Source organism: Tenrec ecaudatus, chromosome 18, assembly GCF_050624435.1.
Source record: "Tenrec ecaudatus isolate mTenEca1 chromosome 18, mTenEca1.hap1, whole genome shotgun sequence".
Classification (NCBI taxonomy): Eukaryota; Metazoa; Chordata; class Mammalia; order Afrosoricida; family Tenrecidae; genus Tenrec; species Tenrec ecaudatus.
The window spans coordinates 59424413-59447122 of record NC_134547.1 but is presented as its reverse complement, the minus strand read 5'-3'; the positions used below and the strand labels follow the sequence as shown (position 1 = coordinate 59447122).

Genomic DNA, 22710 nt, shown 5'->3' with positions numbered 1-22710 from the left:
TTTCATTACTGAATCTCCTATTTCAAAGCTCACTGTAAGATATGCCCAAAACATAGACATGATGGGGCTCTCGAAAACATTTTGGAAAACGGAAAGGCTTCCACTTTTTACTTTCTTTACTTCCTTGTCATTAGAAAAAAAAAGTAAAACGATGACAATACATGGCTTGTAAAATGTAGATAAAAGAGTATTCAAGGAGACTAAAAGGAGAGACACTTAACGGCAAATATTCTGTTTAAAATTAAAGTTTTCTAATTAAAAGTGCTCAATTAAAAATAGAGTTAAAAATATAAAAATAGAGTTCAGCAATTTATATATAACTTGCTGCTGACAGAAGCTGCTGCTGTGTACCTGGTGACAAAGGCTACAAGAACAAAATCCACTATCACTTTCCAGCAGGAATAGGAAGAGATGCATCGTCACTTAGAATCAAAACATTACTTAGACAGGATTTAATTCTCAACATGGTACTGCCTTCCAGGCAGCTATTCTATGTGATGGGCAGGTAACACATACACCAGAAAATCCTCAATCAGGCATTAATAAAGAATGGTTGAAAGAGTTTCATTTCATTGCCCTTTGCTCTCTGCCTAGACTTTAAAGTTGGTGGCAAATAACAAAAGAAATCCAAAATATGAAGAAATTAATAAGCAAAAGGTACATTTTAATTCTCACGTGGAGCATTTAGGCAGCCTAGACAAAGGAAAACTTTGAACTCTCTTTCCTCTCTTCCTCTCAAAAGTACATGCTACTCCACTGAGAGCCAGCAGGCTCTCTTTTGCCCGAGTAGGAGTTCTGAGCAGCTAGCCTCTGGCTTGCCACAGCCCTGGGAGAACTCCACGGGCCATGTCAGGTGGGAAAGTTCAGCTCCTTCCTTTCTTAATGGAAAATTTGCCAATGGCCTTGATCTTTAAGTGCATGTTATAAACACTGAAAACATCAATTAATTCAAACCTGTCCATCTTAGGGTGCAGAGAACAGAAATTACACATCTACCCCACATGCCTATCACCAAATTAGCTACTAAATGATTAGCACACCAATTAAAATAAATAAAAGCAAACACAACCCACAGTTGTGATTTTTATAGCAGACCCTAGAGGCTAATGAGCTCGATGAGTTAATCAGCTAAGCAGTGTATTCCACACAGCAATGCTGCCACGGTAATGAGGAGCCAGCACTTCCAGAAAACAGCCCTAAAACAAGTCCATGAGAAGCAGCCCCTTGGCAGAATGAACCTTCCCCGGGAAAAGAACAGGATGGCTAGTTCCCAGACACCTAATAATCATAGGCATTCCAGGTTATTTCACTTATGTATTGGATTTCCCTTGTCAGCTGGTTCCTGAGCACCACGCAGCGCCCCCAGGCTTTAAACTTGTGCTTTAGTACACCTCTCTCAAACCCCTTTCTTGTTGGAGTCTCTGTTCTCACCTCACTCTTCCTTCACTTCTCTGGGTGGTCCTTTTGTACTCTTGGAAGAATTTTCTTTTAGCGCCTTTAGAACACAACTCACGTTAACCTAAAACCAAAACTAAACCCACCGCTGTTGAATCAATTCCAACGCATGTCAGCCACAAAACTCAGGGGAAAAAAACGCAGAAAAGAGCTGTCTCATCAGGTGTCCGAAGTTATACATCTTCATGGGAATTGGACTGTCCACGTTTTGGATAGTGGTCTATCATTCAACCACTGTGAGCTCTTTAGTTGTGGTTGTTAAGTGTCATCAAGTTGGTTCCAGCTCATACATACTGCCTCTAGGTTCAACAGAACAAAACACTGACTGTTCTTGTGCCATTGGCAGAGTGGCTGTTACACATGAGCCCATTGTTGCAGCCACTGTAGTGATCCATCTCGTTCAGGATTTGGGGAGTGTATACAAAGGGCCTGCTGTATAAAGAAGGGTTCCCCAGGGTCAGGCCTTCATCTCTGAATATGGCCCTCTACCCCTTTATTTTCCCCCTACACCAGCGGTTCTCAACCTTCCTAATGCTGCGACCCTTTAATACAGTTCCTCATGTTGTGGTGACCCTCCACCATAAAATTATTTTCATTGCTACTTCATCACTCTCATTTTGCTACTGTGATGAATCAGGTGACCCCTCCTTGTTCGACCTCCAAAGGGTTGCGACCCAGAGGTTGAGAATGGCTGCTCTACATGCTCTTCTGCCCCGGCTGCTGTGTCTGTATATCAAGAACCAGCTGATGGGGACCAGCACGTGCCTCTGTGCTCATAGGCAAACATGTTGTGGTATTCACCTAATCTGATGTCAATTTGAGGATTAAGAGTGTAGGGGTGGAGTCTGGGCTGTCAATATGGAGTTAAACAATGAGACTTTGTGGGGGCATGGCCTTCTCCTGAGAATTCTGGGAAATCTGGGACTTTCTTCTTGGAGACGGAAGACATCTCTCTCTGCTACTCCCTGGGAGACACTGCAGAAGACCAGCCATGCGGACGTAACGAGACCTCGGAAGCTGGAGAAGCCAAAGAGAAACCCCTGCCAGCACTGAGATATTTCCAATGACACTGGATCCAAAAACTTCTAACCACTGGCCTATGATCTTCTGTATTCAGGGTCATTGCATGTGTTTCCTGAGTCTGAAGAGGACTTTATAGATTGATATCGGAAATATGGGCTATTATCGGACTTATGGACCTGCTCCGGACGGGGCTGGGACGTTTTCTCAATGTTCAGTTGCTCTTGTATATAAATCTCTTTCTTATACACATATGTGTGTCCATGGATTTGTTTCTCTAGTCTACCCAGACTAACACACATGCCATTGGAGGGTAACAGAATGCATCTGATGTGGAAGACTGCATTTATTGAAGCCAGTTTATGCTTCAGCCCTCCCTGCATCTATGTCCTTCACTATGGGACTTGGCAGTTTGTCCCACTAAAAGGAGGGTTTATTTCTTGCTCCTTAACTTTTGGGGTTCAGCCACATGGGCTGGGTTTAGCCAACAGAATGAGACACTAGTGACAGGACGGAAGGGGTCTCTACAGTGAGTTCTCACTCTCATATACTTCTGCCACCACTGTGAGTAAAGGATTCATGTAAAGAGAGCTTCCAGGTAAGCTATTCTTTATCTCCTTGCACCAGGAATGATTGGGAACATGTACACCAGAGCCACTACGGTCAACCCCAGTCTCATAGGGGGGACCAGAGCTGTCTGGCCAAGCCTAATCTGGATCAGCTGAACCTCAACTGGTCTAGAGAGAGATGAATAATTTAATAAATGATTGGTGTTCTTAGCTATTTAAACAAAAATTCTTGAGCAAATGGAATGAAGACCCCATTTTATCTTGGACACTAAGTAACAAGGGGAAATGTTGAAAGTGTTCCTCAAGGCTGTCATGAAAAAAGGTGGCAGCTGGCCACACCCATTCTTTGAATGGCTGGCAGTCTTGCCTTTAGCTAGTGCCTGTGTCCAGTGTGCGTCAGGCTTGAGAACCTGGACTAGGGTCTTGATGGATTTATCTATTCTGAATGTTTCGTACATACAGAATTGTATTCTATACAGTCTTTCCTCTCAGGTTTATTCCACTTAGCATTAACATTTTCAATGTTCACCTATTATGAAGCATATAAATATGTAGTCACATACATGTAGTCACATACATACATAGAAACATATATATGTCAGTACTTCATTCTCTTATATAGACAAATAATAATCCATTGTATGGATTACCACAATTTGCTTATCTGTTCACCAGCTGACTGATGGACATCTGTGTTACTTCTACCATTTGGCTCCACTGGCTATTGCGGCAACGGCTATTCACGTACAAGTTTTCAGGGAGACTTGTGTTTCCATTTCTCTTAGCTCAGCCCAGAGGTGGCGGAGCTGTTTGGCTAAGTGGTAACTCCACATTGATCTTTCTTGAGGAACTTTCCGGCTGTTTTCCAAAGTGGCTGTACCTTTTTACATTCCTCTTTAGCCACCTTTAAACAGGTAAGGAGATGAAAGCTCAGAGGAATTCAGGGACCTCGCCTGAGAAGTGAGGGAGTGAGGTTGTGTTCACAGGTAGCCTGACTCCAGAGCCCAAGCTCTCACCCTTCACCGCACTGATGGCACCAAAAGAGTTGATTCTGACCTCATGATGTCGACTTCTAACTTTCTTGGGAAGGCTGACTAGCTTTCTACACCCCTTTACATGAAGCCGGGTCTACATCTAATTTCAGGAAGTAATAGAGATGTGAAGAACACCAGAGAACCACAAAAGGGAATTAAAATTATTGCCAAAAATGTTAATAAAGAAATATTAAGAAGGAGCCCGGTGGAGGAATGGTTAAGTGCCTGGCTGCTAATAGAAATATTAAGTACATGAGATTCTTTTAGCTTGAAGAGTGGGCAAAGGTATATAATGGCAGCAGTTAAGTCCACAGAGGATCCATATAAAGAGAGCTTCTAGATAAGCTATTCTTTATCTCCTTGCACTAGACAGGATTTAATTCATGGAATGCTAAATAAGCATAAGCAATGACTTCTTCATCATTATGAGACACTCAAACTATAGAGAGCCTTACCTTTTAAGATTATTATTATTATTTTATGAATTAAAGCAAGTCCCAGTTAGGAGTCAAGAGGATAGGCCAGAACTCAATCTAGAAGTAAGACTACTTTTACACACGTAAATTATATTAAGTTTTAATCCACAGACCCTAACCAAAACTAACTCACCTTGAATAGCAGACAGATATACAAAGGTATCTTCATGCTCCAAGTTCTCCAAGAATATCTGGAATTACAAAATACAACAGTGATATGATTCACAAAGGGCTAGTAAGATTTACGCAATCCTTTCTGTCAGCCTCAAAAGAGCGAATGCTTTTCTTATTTGTCTTGGCTAGACATTTGTCAAATTTCAGTTCTTCTGGAGAAAACGATATATACAAGGGGCTTCAAAAAGTTTGTTGGAAAATAGAATGAAAAGATAATGGAACTTTCTTGAAAAAGCCTCAAAAAAAAAAAAAAAGACAACATAGGGTAGGGCTTAGGAAGCGATATTTATTAATCAAGGGTACCCCAACAGCAGATATGGAAAGTATCTGGGGGAACAATCAGGAACATGTTTCCATTGTAGCCCACGGTAGATAACATCCTATACCTGACAAGACAGGCTGTAGGCTGTGGCACCCGGAAGGCAAGGTGTAGGGTCATGTACGATGGATATTGTAGGTGGTCTACTTTGAATGCTTTATTCTTCTACACAAGAAAGCATAGGGAAATGCAAATGAGAGGCAGAAATTTTATTACTGTGATAACCTCAGATCGGTTCACTCTCTTTTCTGTTTGAATTTTGCAAATTTCAGCACTCCAGTTAACACGAGTAACAAATTACTGTCACAGCATCTCGCAGTTCAAGGACCCAGCAAGGTGTGTCACCTCGAGCGGGTACTGTTTATCCAGCAGTCTTAGTTACAAGTCAGGGTTAGGTTCTAACATGAGGGCCAGAGGAAGACAGTGCCCATGTTCCTCTTTTTAGTGTCCAGGGGAAGACAGGGATGTCTGCCCCATATTTAATGCCATGTCCTTTGCTGCCTCCATGATTCCTGCTATGAAGTGTTGCTGTGAGTTGCCTCATCTTGAGCATGCGAAGGAGAGACAGGGGGATGTAGGAGTGGGAATCGGGATGAAGCTTTGGGGAGCTTCAAACATGATTCATAACATTGATCATCTAGACTGATGTATGAAGGAATATTTTTCACGATCACCCCAAGGAAATACAAAATTCAATGACAGCAATTCTTGGCATATTTCACACCTCAGCCTTCCCATCTATAAAATGAAATACTATCCATATTGGGATTCTTGAGAGATTAGAGAAAATATCTACATGGTATAATAAGGCCTGGCTCTGTAGCAGCAGAAACTGATTCTAATACTTCAGCTCCTATTTTCTTAATCAGAATTATAATTCTTAGTCTAACCGCCAAAGCATAAGAAAGAACTAATAATAAAGACAGCTAACATTCCTAAGGTGCTCATTATGGGCCTATAATTAGTGTTTTTACATGGACTACTTCATTTTAAATCTTTCAACATAAAGCAGGCCCCTATTATTAGCCTCACTCTACAGATGTAGAAATTGAGGCCCAGAAAGTGTAAGTGACTTGTACAAGAAATTGATCTGGAGTTTGATCCCAGGTAGTCGTCACTAGCCCACTTAAGCTCAAACACATGTGATCAGGACAATTCCCATAAAAGGAAAAAGATCCCTACTTACACATAGATATTGCTCCACATAATTACACAATGTAAAGAATAGTTCTTTCACTGCATATGGGGGGAGGAGAGACAACTAACCCCATTTCTGCCCATTGGCCCTTGGAGAAGAGACCCTGAGAAAAATAAGTCAACAGGGGACCTATTTACTACAAAAGTGTTGAGGGTAAGTTGACAGATATTGCTGTTAGCGTTCCAGCCCATACATGCATGGGCTGCATCAAACAAAATGTGTTTAAACATGTCTCTGTGACCAACGGGTGGCTGCAGACAAGTTTCTTAGTCATAAGCGTGCCTTAGTTTCATTAGTGTGCCTTCTGGAAAAAAGATCCAATCATAACAGTGGCTTCCGAAGGGATCTGCAGGCTCAGTAAAATTCAAGGCAGAGAGGTCAGTTCAGAAGCTATGGCAGCGAGTTTCTGGAATTCCAAAGAGGTCATCTTGACAGACTTGTCTCAAGGACATAGAAAAATCAAAGGGGCTCATTAAGATCATGGAAAACTGCAATAATGACAAAGAAGCCAGGAGAGTTGTGGCAAGGAACTCTTTTCAATTATAACAAGGTACCTGCTCATTCTTCGAGGGGAGTAGGGGCAGGTCTATGAGAATTTCCTTAGGAATCTCACCCCATCCATCCTACAGCCTTGATCTTCCGGCATCATTTTGTTCCCCAAACCCAAATATCACTTAAAAGGAACATGGTTTGGATCTTTCAAAGATGCTTCCGACTGCTTGTTTTGAAGTGATGTAATAACTAGAACCAGTGAAAAAGACACAATCGCAGGGCTAGAGAGACAGAGCACCTCCTACAGAACGGTATGTATAGACCTACAAGGAGGATATGTGGAGAAACAATAGCTTCCCATTTTTATATTTTGTTTCTTAAAGATTTCTGTGGTTTTGTAGCAGTGCTTTCTGACCTCCCCTCATGCTTTCTCAGATCTGGAAATGTGCCCAGACTGTCCCATTCCCTTCTCTCCTCTGTTCACATTTGACCAGGTTGTCAAGGTCATGCCAAGATCTCAGGCTCTCCTTTGCCTATCCGCAACATTTATTTTCCATAGAAATTCTGGCTCTCGACACAATGGATGTACGTATGGATTGTGATAAGAGTTGATGAGCCCCCAATAAAACAATTAGGAAGGAAGGAAGGAAGGAAGGAAGGAAGGAAGGAAGGAAGGAAGGAAGGAAGGAAGGAAGGAAGGAAGAAATTCTGGCACTCATGCTTAATGGGGTAATTTTATGTGGCGTTCTTTCCTGGGTCAAACTCTCACCTCTTCAGAACAATTACCCCTCTTCAGAACAATTACCCGTGCCTTGAAGGCAGTCTGGGACATTGCGTGACACAGGCAGGCCTCTATAAACACCTGAGTTCAATGGATGCACCTTGAGAGCTGCCCCTCCCTGAACACACAGGTTTTACAGGGCATCCTCCTTACCTTGAGAAGTTTCTCTTTTATCTCAAGGACTTTTCCTTCTCTCTGCTCTATCCAGTGAGAAAGCGTTCTCAGAGCGGCAGCACGGGTTGGAATCTGACGATCGTAAGCTGATAAGAGAACCTCCTGGAGCTCCTCTGCGGGGATACGTTGAGATCTCTGCTTCACAGTGGTGCTGGCTTTGCTGGCTTCCTGAGGAATGAGTGCAGCATGAGCAGGTTTTCGGCCTGCTTGGTGGCTAGAGTTTGCATTGCTTTGCTGTTGTTCCAAATGGCTCCCCGCTACATCAGTGGGCCTCTCCTGGTTGGCTTCTATTTTCCCTTCTGGATCTTTTTTGTTCAGGGTACTCTGGGCAGCCACACTGACAGCCTCCGTGGAAAAGGCTCCGTGGGTAGCGATGGTGATGCGCAGGTCATCAGCAAGCTCTTGGATGACAGGGTCAAGGTAGGTGGTAGAGACCCTCTCCAGCAGAGGCAGCAACTGCTTCAGGACGGCAAAATCGCTGGACTTCAACTATAGAATAAAGTTCAACAGGGGACACCTGCATTAACAACATTCATAGGACCTGGGCACAAGGAAACATGTTCTGAGTGCACAGTCTGGGTCGAGTACTCAGTAGGTGTAGCTGAATGGTGCATACAGCTAGTTCGTTTGGCTGCTAACCCAAAGGTTGGCGGTTCAAGTCCATTCCGAGGCACCTTGCAAGAAAGGTCTGGTAACCTACTTCCAAAAAATTTGCCGGGGAAGTCCCCATGGAAGACAGTTCTCCTAATGACACATATAAGGTCATTATAAGTTGGAAATCCTCCAGGGCAACCAGTGAGCACTCAGGAACTTGTGATGAGGGATCCAAAACCAAACTCACTCCCATCCAGCTGAGTCTGACTCTTGGTGACCCTTTTTGCATCAGAATAGAAATGCCCTTTGGGGGTTTCTGAGGCTATAAATCTTTAGTGGGGGGGAATCTTTACAGGGTCAGACAGTCTCAGCTTTCTCCCAAGAAGTGGCTGGTGTGTTTTAACTGCTGGCCTTGTGGTTCTGAATAGGGACAGTTAATATTTATTGAACCCTTCCTGTGTCCAGACACTTTTCTAAGTGAACACACATACACTCATTCATACCCATAGCCCTATGTGATAGTTACTATTATTTATATTCTTATCCACAAGGAGAAATGGTAGAACAGAAGAGTTAAGTAACATGTGACAGTCACCCAACTGAACGATGGTAGGACAAGAACTTAAGAAGTCTGACTCCAGAGTCCACACTCCCATTTAACAAGGTCTCACTTGAGCTAAGTGACCTACCTAAGGTTTCTGGCCAGCCTTCAGAGCTACTGTAGGTCTGGGAGGGATGAGAAGGGTCATTGGCAGAGAAGGGTCATTTCTCTTACCAAATAGAAATGAAAAATGCCCACGATCATATTCTCTAAGGAAGCACTGCTCCACTACCATCACTTGGCTCTGTGTGAAAATCCTGGAGCAGTGTCCTAGGAGGCTCTGTGAAGCCCTGGAACTGGAAAACTTCGGGGGTGTCAAATTCTTTTCAGAACAAGGTAAGTCATGTATTATGTAATCATTCACTGACTTCATTAATCAGCCATGTGCTTAGGACCTATACAATGGGTTTTCATTTTATACTCTACACCCACAGAACTGCTTGTAGCCACTTGCTCTGACACGCGCCCCCAAGTACATGAAAGCTTGCAGTATGCATTTCATCTGTAGCGACAGCACCTCACCACATCCCCCATCTTTCAGAGTTCTTTGTTTATATTACTAGAAATAATGCACACTTGATATAAGGTAGAACTTCTGGCCTTCTGGCATGTTCATTTATCCTTAATTGCCCATCCTGACATTACTGTATCTTAAGGAGAGAGAGACTGTCTAGGCTAAAGACAACATGCTCGTTAAGAAAAAGGTCAACGAACAGCACATTTTAGGATACTTTTGCTACTGTTATCATTATACCAAAGTTTATTCAGTGTAGTTTGATGGCCTTTAAATGTTTTTATCTTCAAGCATCTGGAATGGGAATGCCTACTTTTGGCTTTGGTCTACAGGGCCCCTCTTTCATTTCTTCAATTATCTTGTAAAACAATCATCTTTTCTTGCTCATTTCAAACTTCTTAGTCATTACTAATGATATTTGTGTTACAGCAAAGTGTGGTGAAGAAACTAGATGGTGTATGGGTAAAAGAAAGAATAGCATATGGGGTTTTAAAGAACTGTTTTCAAACAAGCAGCCATCACCAAGTGAGGTGTCAACTAAGTCCACATGAAAGAAGCACATCAGCCTGTGTGATCCAAGGATTATAAATAATACAATCCAATCTAGAGGAGGAAAGGTATCAGACCTTAAAGTTGTGATCACCTGGTTAGCAGAAGGCTATGGATGACAATGGAAGCCCCAAAGCCACAGGTAAAGCCTCCAGTGAACCCCCTCTATCATGTTTGAGCTATTTCGCTAAAAAAAAAAAAAAAAAAAAAACTCGGGGAAATACACAAATTACGCCTTTGGTGAATCCCCTCTGAGCACGGGCCAGGGATGCACACAGCCTTGCTGTCACACACACTGCATTAAAAAGTGGACGGTTGCAGGTGCAGTTAGGTTAAAGTTTAGCACCCTATAATTTGATCTCCCTTAAAATCCAGGTAAGTTTGCTCAAATTTTTAATATTATCTGCTGTCTTTTCGATTAAGATTTTTATCTGTTTTACTTCATTTTTGTTGCTAGGGTTTTTTTTTGTTTTCGTTTGTAATGTTTTTCTGCATATGAAATCCAGGACAGGGAACTCTACAGAGACAGTAACTGGATTAATGGTTCTTTGGGAGGATGGCAGGGAGGGAGGTTGGGGTAGAAACGGGGAGCTAATGACAATGAGTGCAAGAACAAAGAAAATGTTCAGAAACTGATGGTGATGGTGATTGTACCCTCTTCTTTTTGGGCCGGGGATGGGATGGGCATTTGTTCTCTTTTTTCCAACAGTTTTATTGGCACATAATTTACATATCATATAACTGAATAGTTAAATCATTCAATATCAAGGGGAATTATACAGACACCATCACATCTCTCTGAAGAACATTCCCTCCCCCCATGGTTGAATTGCCTTTCAAATGAGTTATACAATCATGATCAGTTCTAGTGCTCCCTCCTCATTATTGAAAAGCAAATCACACTAAGTTGGTAAGGATACGATCCTATTAGTATAAAGAGAAAAATACAAATAATGTGTCTGTGGGAGAAGACCCCCATCAACATTCAAAAAACCAGGAAACTTATTGAAGTGTATAATATGTGAATATCATACAATGCCAATAAAACTGTTGAGAGAAAGACAGAACAATTTAAACATACACAAACACACAAACACCCCTTTTTTTTGTTATTGTAGGATTCGTAGTAATCAACTAGTTAAGTATGCTGACCACCTTCGGCAGGCAGATAGAATCTTAATCAAATGCTTTATGAGGCAGTTTATATAAGCTACATAGTCTTTCAGTTTCATAAGCCACAGGTTTCCTACTGTGAGAATAATCGGGCCAGTCTAAGAATCCAGATGCCCATACATGTTTAAAATCACTTCTAAGGGCTAACGTAAGATTCACTTCGTTGGTAAATAAAACAACGGAAGGGTTTAAGTGGTAAATTATTGTTCAAGGGTCACTGGTGGCTCACTATCAAAATTGAGAAATAGTCCCCTAATTTCTACTCTTCCTGCTGTCACTGGGAGAAAGATGGGGCTCCCCTATCTGCTCCCCTAAAGAGTTACAGACTCAGAAACCCACGGAGCAGTTCTACCCTGTCCTACAAGGTCCTTATGAGTCAGCATCAACTCCATGGCCGTGAGTTCTCCCCCTCCCCGTCCTTTGCTGTCACTACTTCTCAATGCAGCTCTCAGAATTCAGTGTAAAAGCCCTAAGGCCCCAGGGGAAGCAGCAGAGATAAGTGAGTGACAGATGCTGGGCCTCTCTTCCAGGGTTTCTAGAATGCTTTGGAGAATGAGCACAGCCCTATCAGCCACATCTCCAATTCCTTCCGGAATGTCAGGGTTGGGAGTGGTCCTACACTTTGCAAGTTTTCAAAATCATTTAAGGACTAGGAGGGCCTGGATTGGCAGGACAGGAGTTGAAGGGGGTGGAGGTAGTGAGTGTGCCTTCTCTAGGGGAAACCTATCAGAATGGGGTAACAATGAGAGGAGTACTCGTGTAAGCTGAAAAGCCCCCCTAGAGGATTTTAAGAATCCCCTTTAAGGTCTTAATCAAAGGTTGGCAGTTCAAACCCACCATTTGAACAGAGGGAGAAAGAGAAGTCTATCTTTCCCCCAGAAAGATTTACAGCCTCAGAAACCCCACAGAGGGTCACTGTAAATCAGAAGTGACTCAGTATAATGGCCATGGGTTTTCATCAGTTCTTCAAAAAGTTGATAGAAAAATTTAAGTATCTTTTCATTCCATTTTTCCATAGAATGAATCTTAATCATTGGTTTAAATATTGAATTGAAACAAAAAGGCAGCAATTTTTTGAAGCCCCTCATACAGGCATTCCCTGGGTTATGAATGAGATCAGTTCCCACATGTGTCATTTATACCCAATTCAGAGGTGAGTCAGAACAGGGACAGAGGTTCTGATTTAGCATTGCTGAAGAACACAGCAAGGTGAGGAGCCCTTTCAACGACTAGAAACTGCACTCGCAGTAGTGACAAGGACTGTGGTGAGGACTTTGTTGCAGGTAGGGGTTGGCTCAGTTGTTTCAAAGTGAGTTACCAGGTGTCTTGCAAACACTGTCAGTAACTCTGGGACTTCCTATAGCTCCTCTCGCCTCCATTACCCTGCTCCATTGAAATCACTATCCCAGGGTTGCTTCCAGCCAGAAAACTCCGCCTGAAAGTCTTAATAGAGAGAGCTGTTTACATTTATTCCTTATGTTCTCGTTTTTATCAACTATGTTTCAAATTTGACTGACTTGCTATTTTTGACTGACCTCAGAATTTATTTCTGAGTGAGATTCTGACCTGTGATCTAAGTCAGTGTACACAGTATGCCCTGTTTAATAATGAGGTATGCACGTGCACACACAGGATGTAAAGCGTAGATCTGCTTAAAAGTAATACATGCATCAGAATTGAACTACAGTATATTCATATAATGAAACAGAACCCAGCAATGAGAAAGAATGAACAACTGCTGGAGAAGGACGTCACACCTGGTAAAGCGGAGGGGTAGCAGAAAAGAGGAAGGCCCTCGGCAACATGGACTGACAGTGGCTGCCACAATGGTCTCAAGCACAGAAACAAATGTGAGGATGGCGCGGGAGTGGGCAGCGTTTTGTTCTGTTGTGCATAGGGTCGCTATGGGTCGGAACCAACTTGATAGCACCTAACAACAACACTCAGCCTCACTGTACTCATATCTTCAGCTGTACAATGGGGCTGAGAAGAGGATGCAGTCGTGAAGGCTGACGATGACACCACATATCCTTTCCCTAGGATAAGGTCTGGGGATAGCAGGCCTTTGGTAAACATTCGCTACATGGTATTGCTGCTGCTGCTGTTATTCTTTCTTCTCAAACCAACCTAAGCAGAGGGGATTAAGCAATGTGTCTTGTTACAGTTTTGATGGCATACTGCATTGCAACTACTTGGGCAAAGACTCTCTTTGCATTCTCTAGGATATATCATGCCTAACTCATAATAAACCCTTGGTTTAAATCTTTAATTGGAACAAAAAGGCACCGTGCTGGCAACACACTAGCTTACTGGATTCACCATAACCCCTGGCTGCGGCCACAGGGAAGGTCATAATCACAGTCACCCTGTGACAGGCTAAAAACTTTTCATTTACTCTTTCACTTCTCCTTACAACAACCATATGAGGGAATGTGCTGTTTTTTAATGGGAAACTGAGGGGTGTGGTTAAGTAAATGGCCCAAGAACATACATCTAGCAGATAATGGCATCTAGATTTACAGATTCGGAGTCCAGTTTTTAAACGATAGGCTCCTGGAAGCAACGATGTTGTTTCCCTTAAAGAAGGTCTGGATTGGCCTGTTGTGGGGGACCCAGGGAGCCCTGGAACATCATGCACAAACTGCTTCCTGAAGGAACAGGGAAGCATCCTAAGATTTTTACTAATGGCCAACCCTGAAATTTGGAAAATGAGGTTTGAATTACAGTAGTCTTGTTAGCAGTCTTAAACCTACACTTTCTCCAAATTAGCTCCTCTTCCCAGACGTGATGTTCTAATGATCACGTTCATTACACAAATTAGAAAGGAAAGGAGAGAAGACTCAAATGGTGCTAGATGCTGTTTCGTTAGTCAAAACAATAAATCCTAACGGGGGTGGGTACAGTGCAGCTTCCTAGACTCTAAAGCAAAGACCCAGCCTGGTAAGAATCATCTGTAAATATAATTCAAAATTATATAGGGGTTTTTCACCCTAATACAAAAATAGAAGATTTAGTATTACTATAAAAGACACAGAAATTCATGAATCAATCGGAGGGGAGGGGAACCACTAATAAATCTGGGGCACAAGTATAGGGGTGACCCGTGTATTCATTTCAGGAACTGCAAAGTCAGAGGAATCCAGGATGTAATTAGTGAGTCAGGATGGCTCACTGAAGGGCAGGGAGAGGCAAGGAAAAATATATTTGCATCAGTCTGGTGAGTCTCTCCTTACAACATGACTAATTTACACAGTGAGTTCTCCAGAAACGGTCTTCCAAAGAAGGAAGTGCAGATTCTGTGATCCATTTTCCACTTGCGATGTGGCTTGAAATTATGAATGATAAATGATAAAAGGAGAAATCAAAAGGCATACTCAATTTGTGGAAACAAAGAATATAAGAAATTAGTATTCAACCAGAAAGACAAGAATTAATCAGTCCAACTAAATCCAATAACAATATTACTCAAGAAAAACTATATCACAGTGAGCTCCCCTCGATATTAAAGTTGTAGTTCTAACAGAAGGGATGTAGTATGGTTCTAGATAATGAATCAAAAAGTGGGCATTAACAATAGGTCCAGATAAAACTCATAATCACGCTAAGGACAAGCTATCAACAAAACAAAACAAAGCCTACTGCCATGGTTGGTTGTGACTCATGGAGAGCCTGTACAGTATTTCTGAGACCTCATCTTTCTTCCACAGAGGGGCTGCTAGGTTTGAACCATTGACCTTTCAATTAGCAGCCTACTCCATAACATGAGAGGCAAATTCTAATGCAAACAGTCCCCAGGATATTACTGTCCAAGTTATGGGTAACTTGCCTTTGAGTTTAGGTAAATTTGTCCTCACTCTGATATGATTAAGGGACCCCCGATTAAGGTGGTGTAGTCAGTTACACATTGAGCTGCTATTCTCAAGGTCAGCAGTTCAAATCCACCAGACGCCTCAACAGAGAAAGATGAGGCTTCTCCCTTAAAGATTTAAAGTCTCAGAAACCCCAAAAGGCTCAATAGCAGTCAACTTCATTTTTCTGGTTTTGAAATGATCCAACCTCTACTTTCAACAAATCATTTCTCACAATCGCCTTCACTTGCTGCATGTGCCACTTTGAAATCACTGCCATGCTTCGGGCCTCTACTTGTATTAACCCTAAAGTCATTGCTATCGAGCTGATTTCAACACTTCTAAGGTTTCTGAGGCTGTAAATCTTTACAGGAGCAGACAGTCTCATCTTTCTCTCTTGGAGTAGCGGTTGGGTTTGAATCATCAAACTTGGGAGTTGGCAGCCCAATGCTTATCACGGAGTGCCAATATAAAGGCTGTCCTATTGATTGCTAAAGGTTACAACTACTTCCCCCACACCGGACACTGGAAACCTAAAAGAGCACGGTTCTACTGATGCACGTGCCAGGTTGAATCCTACAACAACTGGTTTGACACGAAGGTTCTTCTGCTTTGTTGTAGCCTCCTGACTTATCATGATACAGAATTAACCAGTCTCATGCCCGCATGCGCGCGCACACACACACGATAAGCCTTTGCTGACCATTCCACCTTTTCTGACACATCTTTCCTTCCTTGTTGTTTTTGCTGTTGGGTGCTGTGGAGTTGGTTCCAATTCACAGCTGCTCTCTGTACAACAGAATGAAACCCTGTCTGGTCTGGGCCATCTGCACGTCGGCCCATTGTTGCTCTAATAACTCCGATTCACCCTTCAAAGCGTTGGCTAAAAATTACATTTTCTCAGTGGAAGCCTTCCCAACCTGGGTTATGGGTTCTGCTCTCTTGGTACCCTCCAGTTCTTGGGTGGGTCTTAGTACCCACTACAGATATGGGTACATACCTGCTTTGTCCACTACTGTATGCCGAGGACCTTAGCACAGCATGGCACATGGCAAGTACACAATACATATTTTTACATAAATACATTTTTAAAATTATGAATTAAGAATATAAAAGGAACACAGACTTCAGAAGTGGCTGAAAACAAAGCTTTAGCATGCTCCATGATTTGTTGAACAATGAATTCTGTGCTAAAATGAAACTATTTCAAACAGATGTGAGTCCCAAGCAAGTAGCAGGTTACTTACTAAGGTTTCCCCCAGACTACAGTGGTTGGGACAAGGGCTTCGTTTTGGTAAGCCAGTGCAGAGTAGGCCAGCGAACCTAGGACTCATACTCAATCCACTGATGCAAAGCATTGGTTCAAAACCTACTTTGTTCCATGTCAGAGAGGGCTCCACCCTTCTGAAGGTGAACTTTGCACAGATGGGGAAATTTCTTGTCCTCTACTTGGGAGAGATTTGTCATTGGCCGTCTGACTTGTTTATCCTGGGTCTCTAAGGTGCAATACCTATTCCTAGTCTCACAAGAATTCAGAATGGAGACAACAGGTTTTTCTCTTCCTTTCTACCATTTAAGTTTGGCTTATGTCTGCACTCACCTGAACAGCTCCTCCTAGCATCACAGCCACCAGCCCCATGGCCATGCTCAGCGTCTGTGCTTCCACGGGGCTCTCCGCCTGCTGGGCCAAACTTGCACATGCTCTCTGCAGAGTTGCTCCCACAAAGTCCACCACCTACCATAGAATCAGGGTTTAGAATCGGCAAGGAATAAGGAAAAAAAACCCCAGATTTCGCCCTACATCTCATTCCCAATATCATGAAACCAACAGCCATCAAGAACAAGTGCTGCTGGGTAGCAGGTGTGGTGTTCAGTGCTTTACATGCACAACCTCGTGCAGGCCTCATAGCAATTCCTGGAGTTGTGTACTATTCTTGTCATTTTCAGATGAAGAATCTGAAACTTCAAAAGGTTACATGCTCAAGGCCATTCAGTTAGTAAATGAGAAAGCCCATTTACATTTTCCTAAATGTTTTAATAGAGTCATCGAACTTCCTGTACTGCTCATGGATTATGACAGGAAATGAAAACTGAACGATGATTTGTGGCTTTCTTCACATCTCAGGAGGCCCAAGGTCAGATTTTCTAAGGAGGTTTTCCTAAATTTGATTAATTCTAATAAACAAAGAATGAAAGGGGGCGAGGTTCAGTTATATCAAGAAGCCAGTGTCTTCAATCTGGACAAACGATCCAGTCATTTACAAAGTACCAAATTTTTAAAGGATTAAAATTATGCATACACAAGATTTTACATAGCATTTGACTACCAACTAGGCTGTAAATGAGATTAATTTGGTCAGCATCATTCCAACGGCACTTGGATTAATCATCTTAAATTGAAACACCTTTAATAAAAGAGCACGCACACACACACGCACACATTGAGGATTAATGACTGCAAGGGAGAAATCATTTCAGAAATGGAGAGGCTAGGACGGGGACATAATAAGCCCTCAAATATCATGCAAGCTTGCATGTTTAACTCTCTGGGCAAATCACATGCTGTGCAAGAATCCTTATTACGAGCTTAAAGTCAGGAAAATGGCTTGTTAACGCATGTCTTTGGAGCAAGGCAGGACACTAAAAAGGGTTATTAAAAGTTCCATTTACTGAAATGAACAACGCTGATTATGGCAATTTTCACTCTCCTACTCCTTTATTGATTCCAGAAGTTAAGGACACTCGTTAATTTCCGAGGGAAATTGCTGCATCTAACCACCGTGGGCCTACTTTGCCTTCAGAGAGTTTTCTAAAGCATTCCTGATCTGTATTAAGCTTCTCTTTCAGCTACATGCATTGTTCAATTAATGAAGCAGAACACTCCAGGCTTCCTACTTTTTCTGTTTCTCTCCACGATATGAAAAAAAAAAGGCTCCAACACAAGGAGGATGGCCCATGGGTGTGAAGGAAGAGACTGTGTGATTATATGTGAAAGTGGGGGAGGGAGGCAGTTAACTGCGATGTGATGGTCAGCCTTGGTTTTCTTTATGAGGTATCTTTTCCCAACTATCCTTTTTTAAAAAGAACAAATTTTTTTCTAGTTTTAAAAGACAACAAAATATTTTCATTTAAAACAAGCACACACAAAATACCATAAACAGTGCATGAGCCCATTTAGAATAAGCATCCAAAGCTACAGAGACAGAGGAGGCGCCCAGTGACACAGGGGATGCCTTGGGCTGCTAACGGCAAAGTCAGCAATTTGAAAGCACCGACCACTCCAACATTCATATTGTCAGGTGACAGGCCGTGGGAAACAGCAGCTTCTACCCTGGGCCCAAAGCAGTGGCCATTTCTGGTTCCGTTGTGCTAAAGGAGACCTTGAGAAACTAAACACTGCTTGAAGAATTTGGAAGCTGCTTTGTGTGCTGTGGAAGGGAGAAGGAAGGGCGTGTAAAGGTCGCTCATTCGCTCCCTGTCCTGGAACCCTGGGCTGGAGAAAGTGCCACTGTCATTCACAGTGGTGGTGAGCCACTTAGTTTTCAAAGTGACATCTCTTTAACACATTTAAAGAGGTCTTTTGCAGCAGATTTGCCCAAAGTAACACATCATCTGATTTCTTGACTAATGTGCCATCTCTCAACATATTTTACTTTTAAAACTTTTCATCCATAAATATGCCAATATACATTTCTAGCAGAGAAGGCATTTTAATTTTATTTTGATAATTGCCTTATCATGATAGCTCAGTAAGAATTCCTTAATATCTTTTCATACCTAAAACTAAAAACCGAACTCACAGCCATCGAGTAGATTTCAGCTCACTGCCCCTGTGGCTTTCTGAGACTGTAACATTTTTACTTTTTTCTTACATCATTGTACTGGGGACTCATACAACTCTTATCATAATGCATAATACATCCATTGTGTCAAGCACATTTGTATAATTTGTTGCCATCATCATTCTCAAAACATTTGCTTTCTACTTGAACCCTTGGTACCAGCTCATTGTTCCCCTCCCTCCACGCCCCCTTTCCCTCATGAACCCTTGATAATTTATAAATTATTATTATTTTGTCATGTCCTACACACTGTACGATGTCTTCCTTCACCCACTTTTCTGTGTCCAACCTCCAGGGAGGAGGTAATATGTAGATCCTTGTAATCAGTTCCCCTTTCTACCTCACCTTCCCTCCACCCTCCCGGTATCACCACTCTCACCACTGGTCCTGAAGGGATCATCTGTCCTGAGTTCCCTGTGTTTCCAGTTCCCATCTATACCAGTGTACATCCTCTAGTCTAGCCAGATTTGTAAGGTAGAATTGGGATCATGATAGTGGGAAGGAGGAAGCATTTAAGAACTAGAGGAAAACTGTATGTTTCATCATTGCTACACTGCACCCTGACTGGCTCATCTCCTTGCCGAGTCCCTTCTGTGAGGGCATGTCCAGTTGCCTACAGATGGGCTTTGGGTCCCAACTCCGCACTCCCCCTCATTCACAATGATATGATTTTTTGTTCTTTGATGCCTGATACCTAATCCCATTGAGACACCTCATCATCACACAGGTTGGTGTGCTTCTTCTATGTGGGCTTTGTTGATTCTCAGCTAGATGGCCACGTGTTTATCTTCAAGCCTTTAAGACCCCAAACACTATATCTTTTGATAGCCGGGTTCCATCAGCTTTCTTCACCACATTTTTTTTAACAATTTATTGGGGCTCATACAATTCTTATCACAGTTCATACATATACATATATCAATTGTATAAAGCACATCTGTACAGTCTTTGCCCTAATCATTTTTTTCTCACCACATTTTCTTATGCACCTGCTTTGTCTTCAGCAATCTTGTTGATAAGGTGAGTATCATGGAATGCCAGTTTAATAGAACAAAGTGTTCTTGCATTGAGGGAGTACTTGTGTGGAGGCCCAATGTCTATCTGCTACCTTAATACTAAACCTATAAATATATGCACATAGATCTGTTTCCCTGAGAGACTATAACTCTTTACAAGAGTAGAAAGCCCCGTCTTTCTTCCTCCGAGCAGCTGGTGACTTCAAACTGCTGCCCTTTCCGATAGCAGTCCAACACTTAATTTCTATGCCACCAGGACTCCTCGGGTTATATTTTCCCTGACTACTGCAAAATGTCTCTCATGCAATTTGTTTGTTTGAATGGGGATCCACACATTGCATTTGGCTGGCATGTCTGTCTCCTGGGTCCCTTTAAAGCTGCCATAGTACTGCCACCTCTGTTTCGTGGCATGTATTAGATGAGGAACCTGGGTCATCCGCACTACAGGATGTCCTAGGATTTGTTGCAGGAGTCTAGATTCTGCTGGGTGCTTCCTCGCGGCACTGTTTCACTTGCTCCTCTATCAGCTGAACAACCTTGGTAAGACTCAGGGGCCAGGGACATTTTTTGGTTTGCTTTGAGGCACGTAATATCTGCTTGGCCGAATGATGATGACTAGTTCTGAAGAACAATCAGTTCATGCTGAAATATTTTTGGGGGACATACATAATGACATCTGTATTACCACGGAAAATTACCAAGAATAAAATGAAACTGGGATAGAATAATGAAGAGTTATGTAATAAAGCAAGGTTAGTAAGACATTAATGTTATAATCTAGTTGTTTACTATATAATTCTTTAAAGTTTGCTGTCTAAGATATTTTCATAATAAAGTGGGGGGAAAGTCAGCCAGTTGGTTTGTGTTTTTAGTCTACTACCACCTAATGCCATGATAAAATTCATGTAATCAATAGCTCACGTAATGACTTCAACAGACCTTGATGATTGTTGCCTGGATCCATTGTTTCATTAGAGGCTAAAAAATGTCACTTGCTGGTTTTCTTCATGTGCTTTTAGCTCCAGTTTTTGCATAAAGAAAAGTTTCCATTGATTAGCTGTTTGGTTATGCTGTAGTACAATTCCTAAGGAAAGGTCAGATAAATATTTGTCTCTTTTCCTTTACTTATAAAGCAATGAATTGAGGCCCTAGCCACCTCCAAAGATGAATTATGAGGTCTTTTTATGTTGGCAGGCTTATTCAGAATTGTCTCTCTCTGCTGTGTCTCAATCCCTTGTAGACAATATTGTCCAGTCTTTGGCCAGTGGGACAGGATAGCTCCTGGGGTTCTACTGACATGACCTCATTCATTTGAGATAGCATCTTTGCATTTAAGCACAGCATGCCCTGTGGCTCAGTGTCCAATCTGGTCCCACACCACTAATCCATCACTACTCCATGTAGCTTTGTGTCCTCTAGTAGGGAATGTCTTTTAGAAACTCTCATCTAGACATTAGAAATGTTCGTTGCTAATAAGTTGTCACTGCTTTTAGCCATTGACAGTAGACAAAGGGCAAAATAAATCGTAGTTCCCACTAATATTTCCAACTGAAAATCAATGCTACAGGTTTTTTTTAGCAAGATTCTTCACTTGTTATAATAAAAATTGTTATTATTATTATGAGGTGACAAGATTGTTGCTGTTACATGCTGCTGGGTCAGATTTTGGCTCATGTTGTCACATGAGTAGAGTGTCACAGAGTAGAGCGGCTCCTTTAGGTTTTCTAGGCCATAAGCTTTCCAAGGGGATATTACCAAGCCTTCCTCTTGCAGAGCCACTCAGTGGCTTTGAACTGCCAACCTTTCAGTTAGCAACTGAGGGCTTAGCTGTTGTACCCCAGGGCTCCTTTTGGTAAAATTACTTACAACGTATTTGCTCTATCCTTGTGTGTATGTGTGTGTGTATGCATGATTCACTCTATTTCACTGCTAGCAGTAAGACTACTAAACGCAGTTTAATATTTCTTTGGGTCCTGATACATCTTAACCTTTGCTGCTGGACAATACATGGGACAAATCACTTCAGTCACCGACTAACACCATTGTTCCTTAATTAGGAGTAAAAGGCACTAAGTGCAAAGGCTCAAGTCATAACAATTTTTAGACCATTTCCCTTCCAAGTGGCATCCTGAGACAAAGACATAAGGTCTGGGTGAAAAAGGTCCCAGGGAACGGATAGAAACACAGAAGAAACAAATCGCCCAACTGCGGAGCATGGGGCAAGTGCACTGAAGGAATGAGAGGCCAGGAGAGAAATCAGGAACATAATTCTCATTAAACAGGCAAGCTAAGTCAGGCTTGACAGACAGCTGCAAATTTTCTCAGCAGGAGGGAGAGTGAAATGCTGCTTAGCAACCTCTGAAAGCAGATGACAATGAGGACCATACAAAGAGCTGGAGAATCAGATTTAAGCGTGACAATCATCCCATCTTACAACTGACTATTCACCCACCAAGCAACCTCGGGTTCTGGGGAAGTAGTAAAACAAGCCACCTGCATTGCCTTGGCTTTACTACTTGTATTTCCCATGAAAAAACAAGCAGGTAAACATAATGTCTGAGGCAATAAAATCCGGGCTCAGATTCACATAATCACACAATCCTGAAAGCCTACACAGGGGGGGGGGTACAAACCCCCCAAAACTTAGAACATCACCGAATGTTGTTAGTATAATTATTATAATTTGTCATTTTTATCCCCAAATTTGAATTACTAACCGCTTGCAATGCAAGTGCACTACTGCAGCCCCTCGGAATCAGAATTTCTAAGAGTGGGTGGGGCGTCTCCAGTTTGCAAAAGGATCCCAGACAGCTTTATTCACACCACAAGTTAAAACCACTATGGTTCGATACAGAGATATTAAAAAACAACTCTTCAACTT

The 22710-nt window shown here is 42.2% G+C and overlaps 1 protein-coding gene across 2 annotated transcripts in view; it reads right to left on the bottom strand.

Moving 5' to 3' along the window:
* TANGO6 (transport and golgi organization 6 homolog) overlaps positions 1-22710 on the bottom strand; it is a 196287-nt gene that overhangs the window by 121591 nt on the left and 51986 nt on the right. For both annotated transcript variants that reach the window (XM_075537016.1, XM_075537015.1), the window contains exons 12-14: positions 16572-16706; positions 7672-8181; positions 4688-4745 (exon numbers count right to left, since the gene is read on the bottom strand). In XM_075537016.1, the coding sequence (XP_075393131.1) occupies positions 4688-4745; positions 7672-8181; positions 16572-16706 (703 nt within the window). The remainder of the gene's footprint in view (positions 1-4687; positions 4746-7671; positions 8182-16571; positions 16707-22710) is intronic.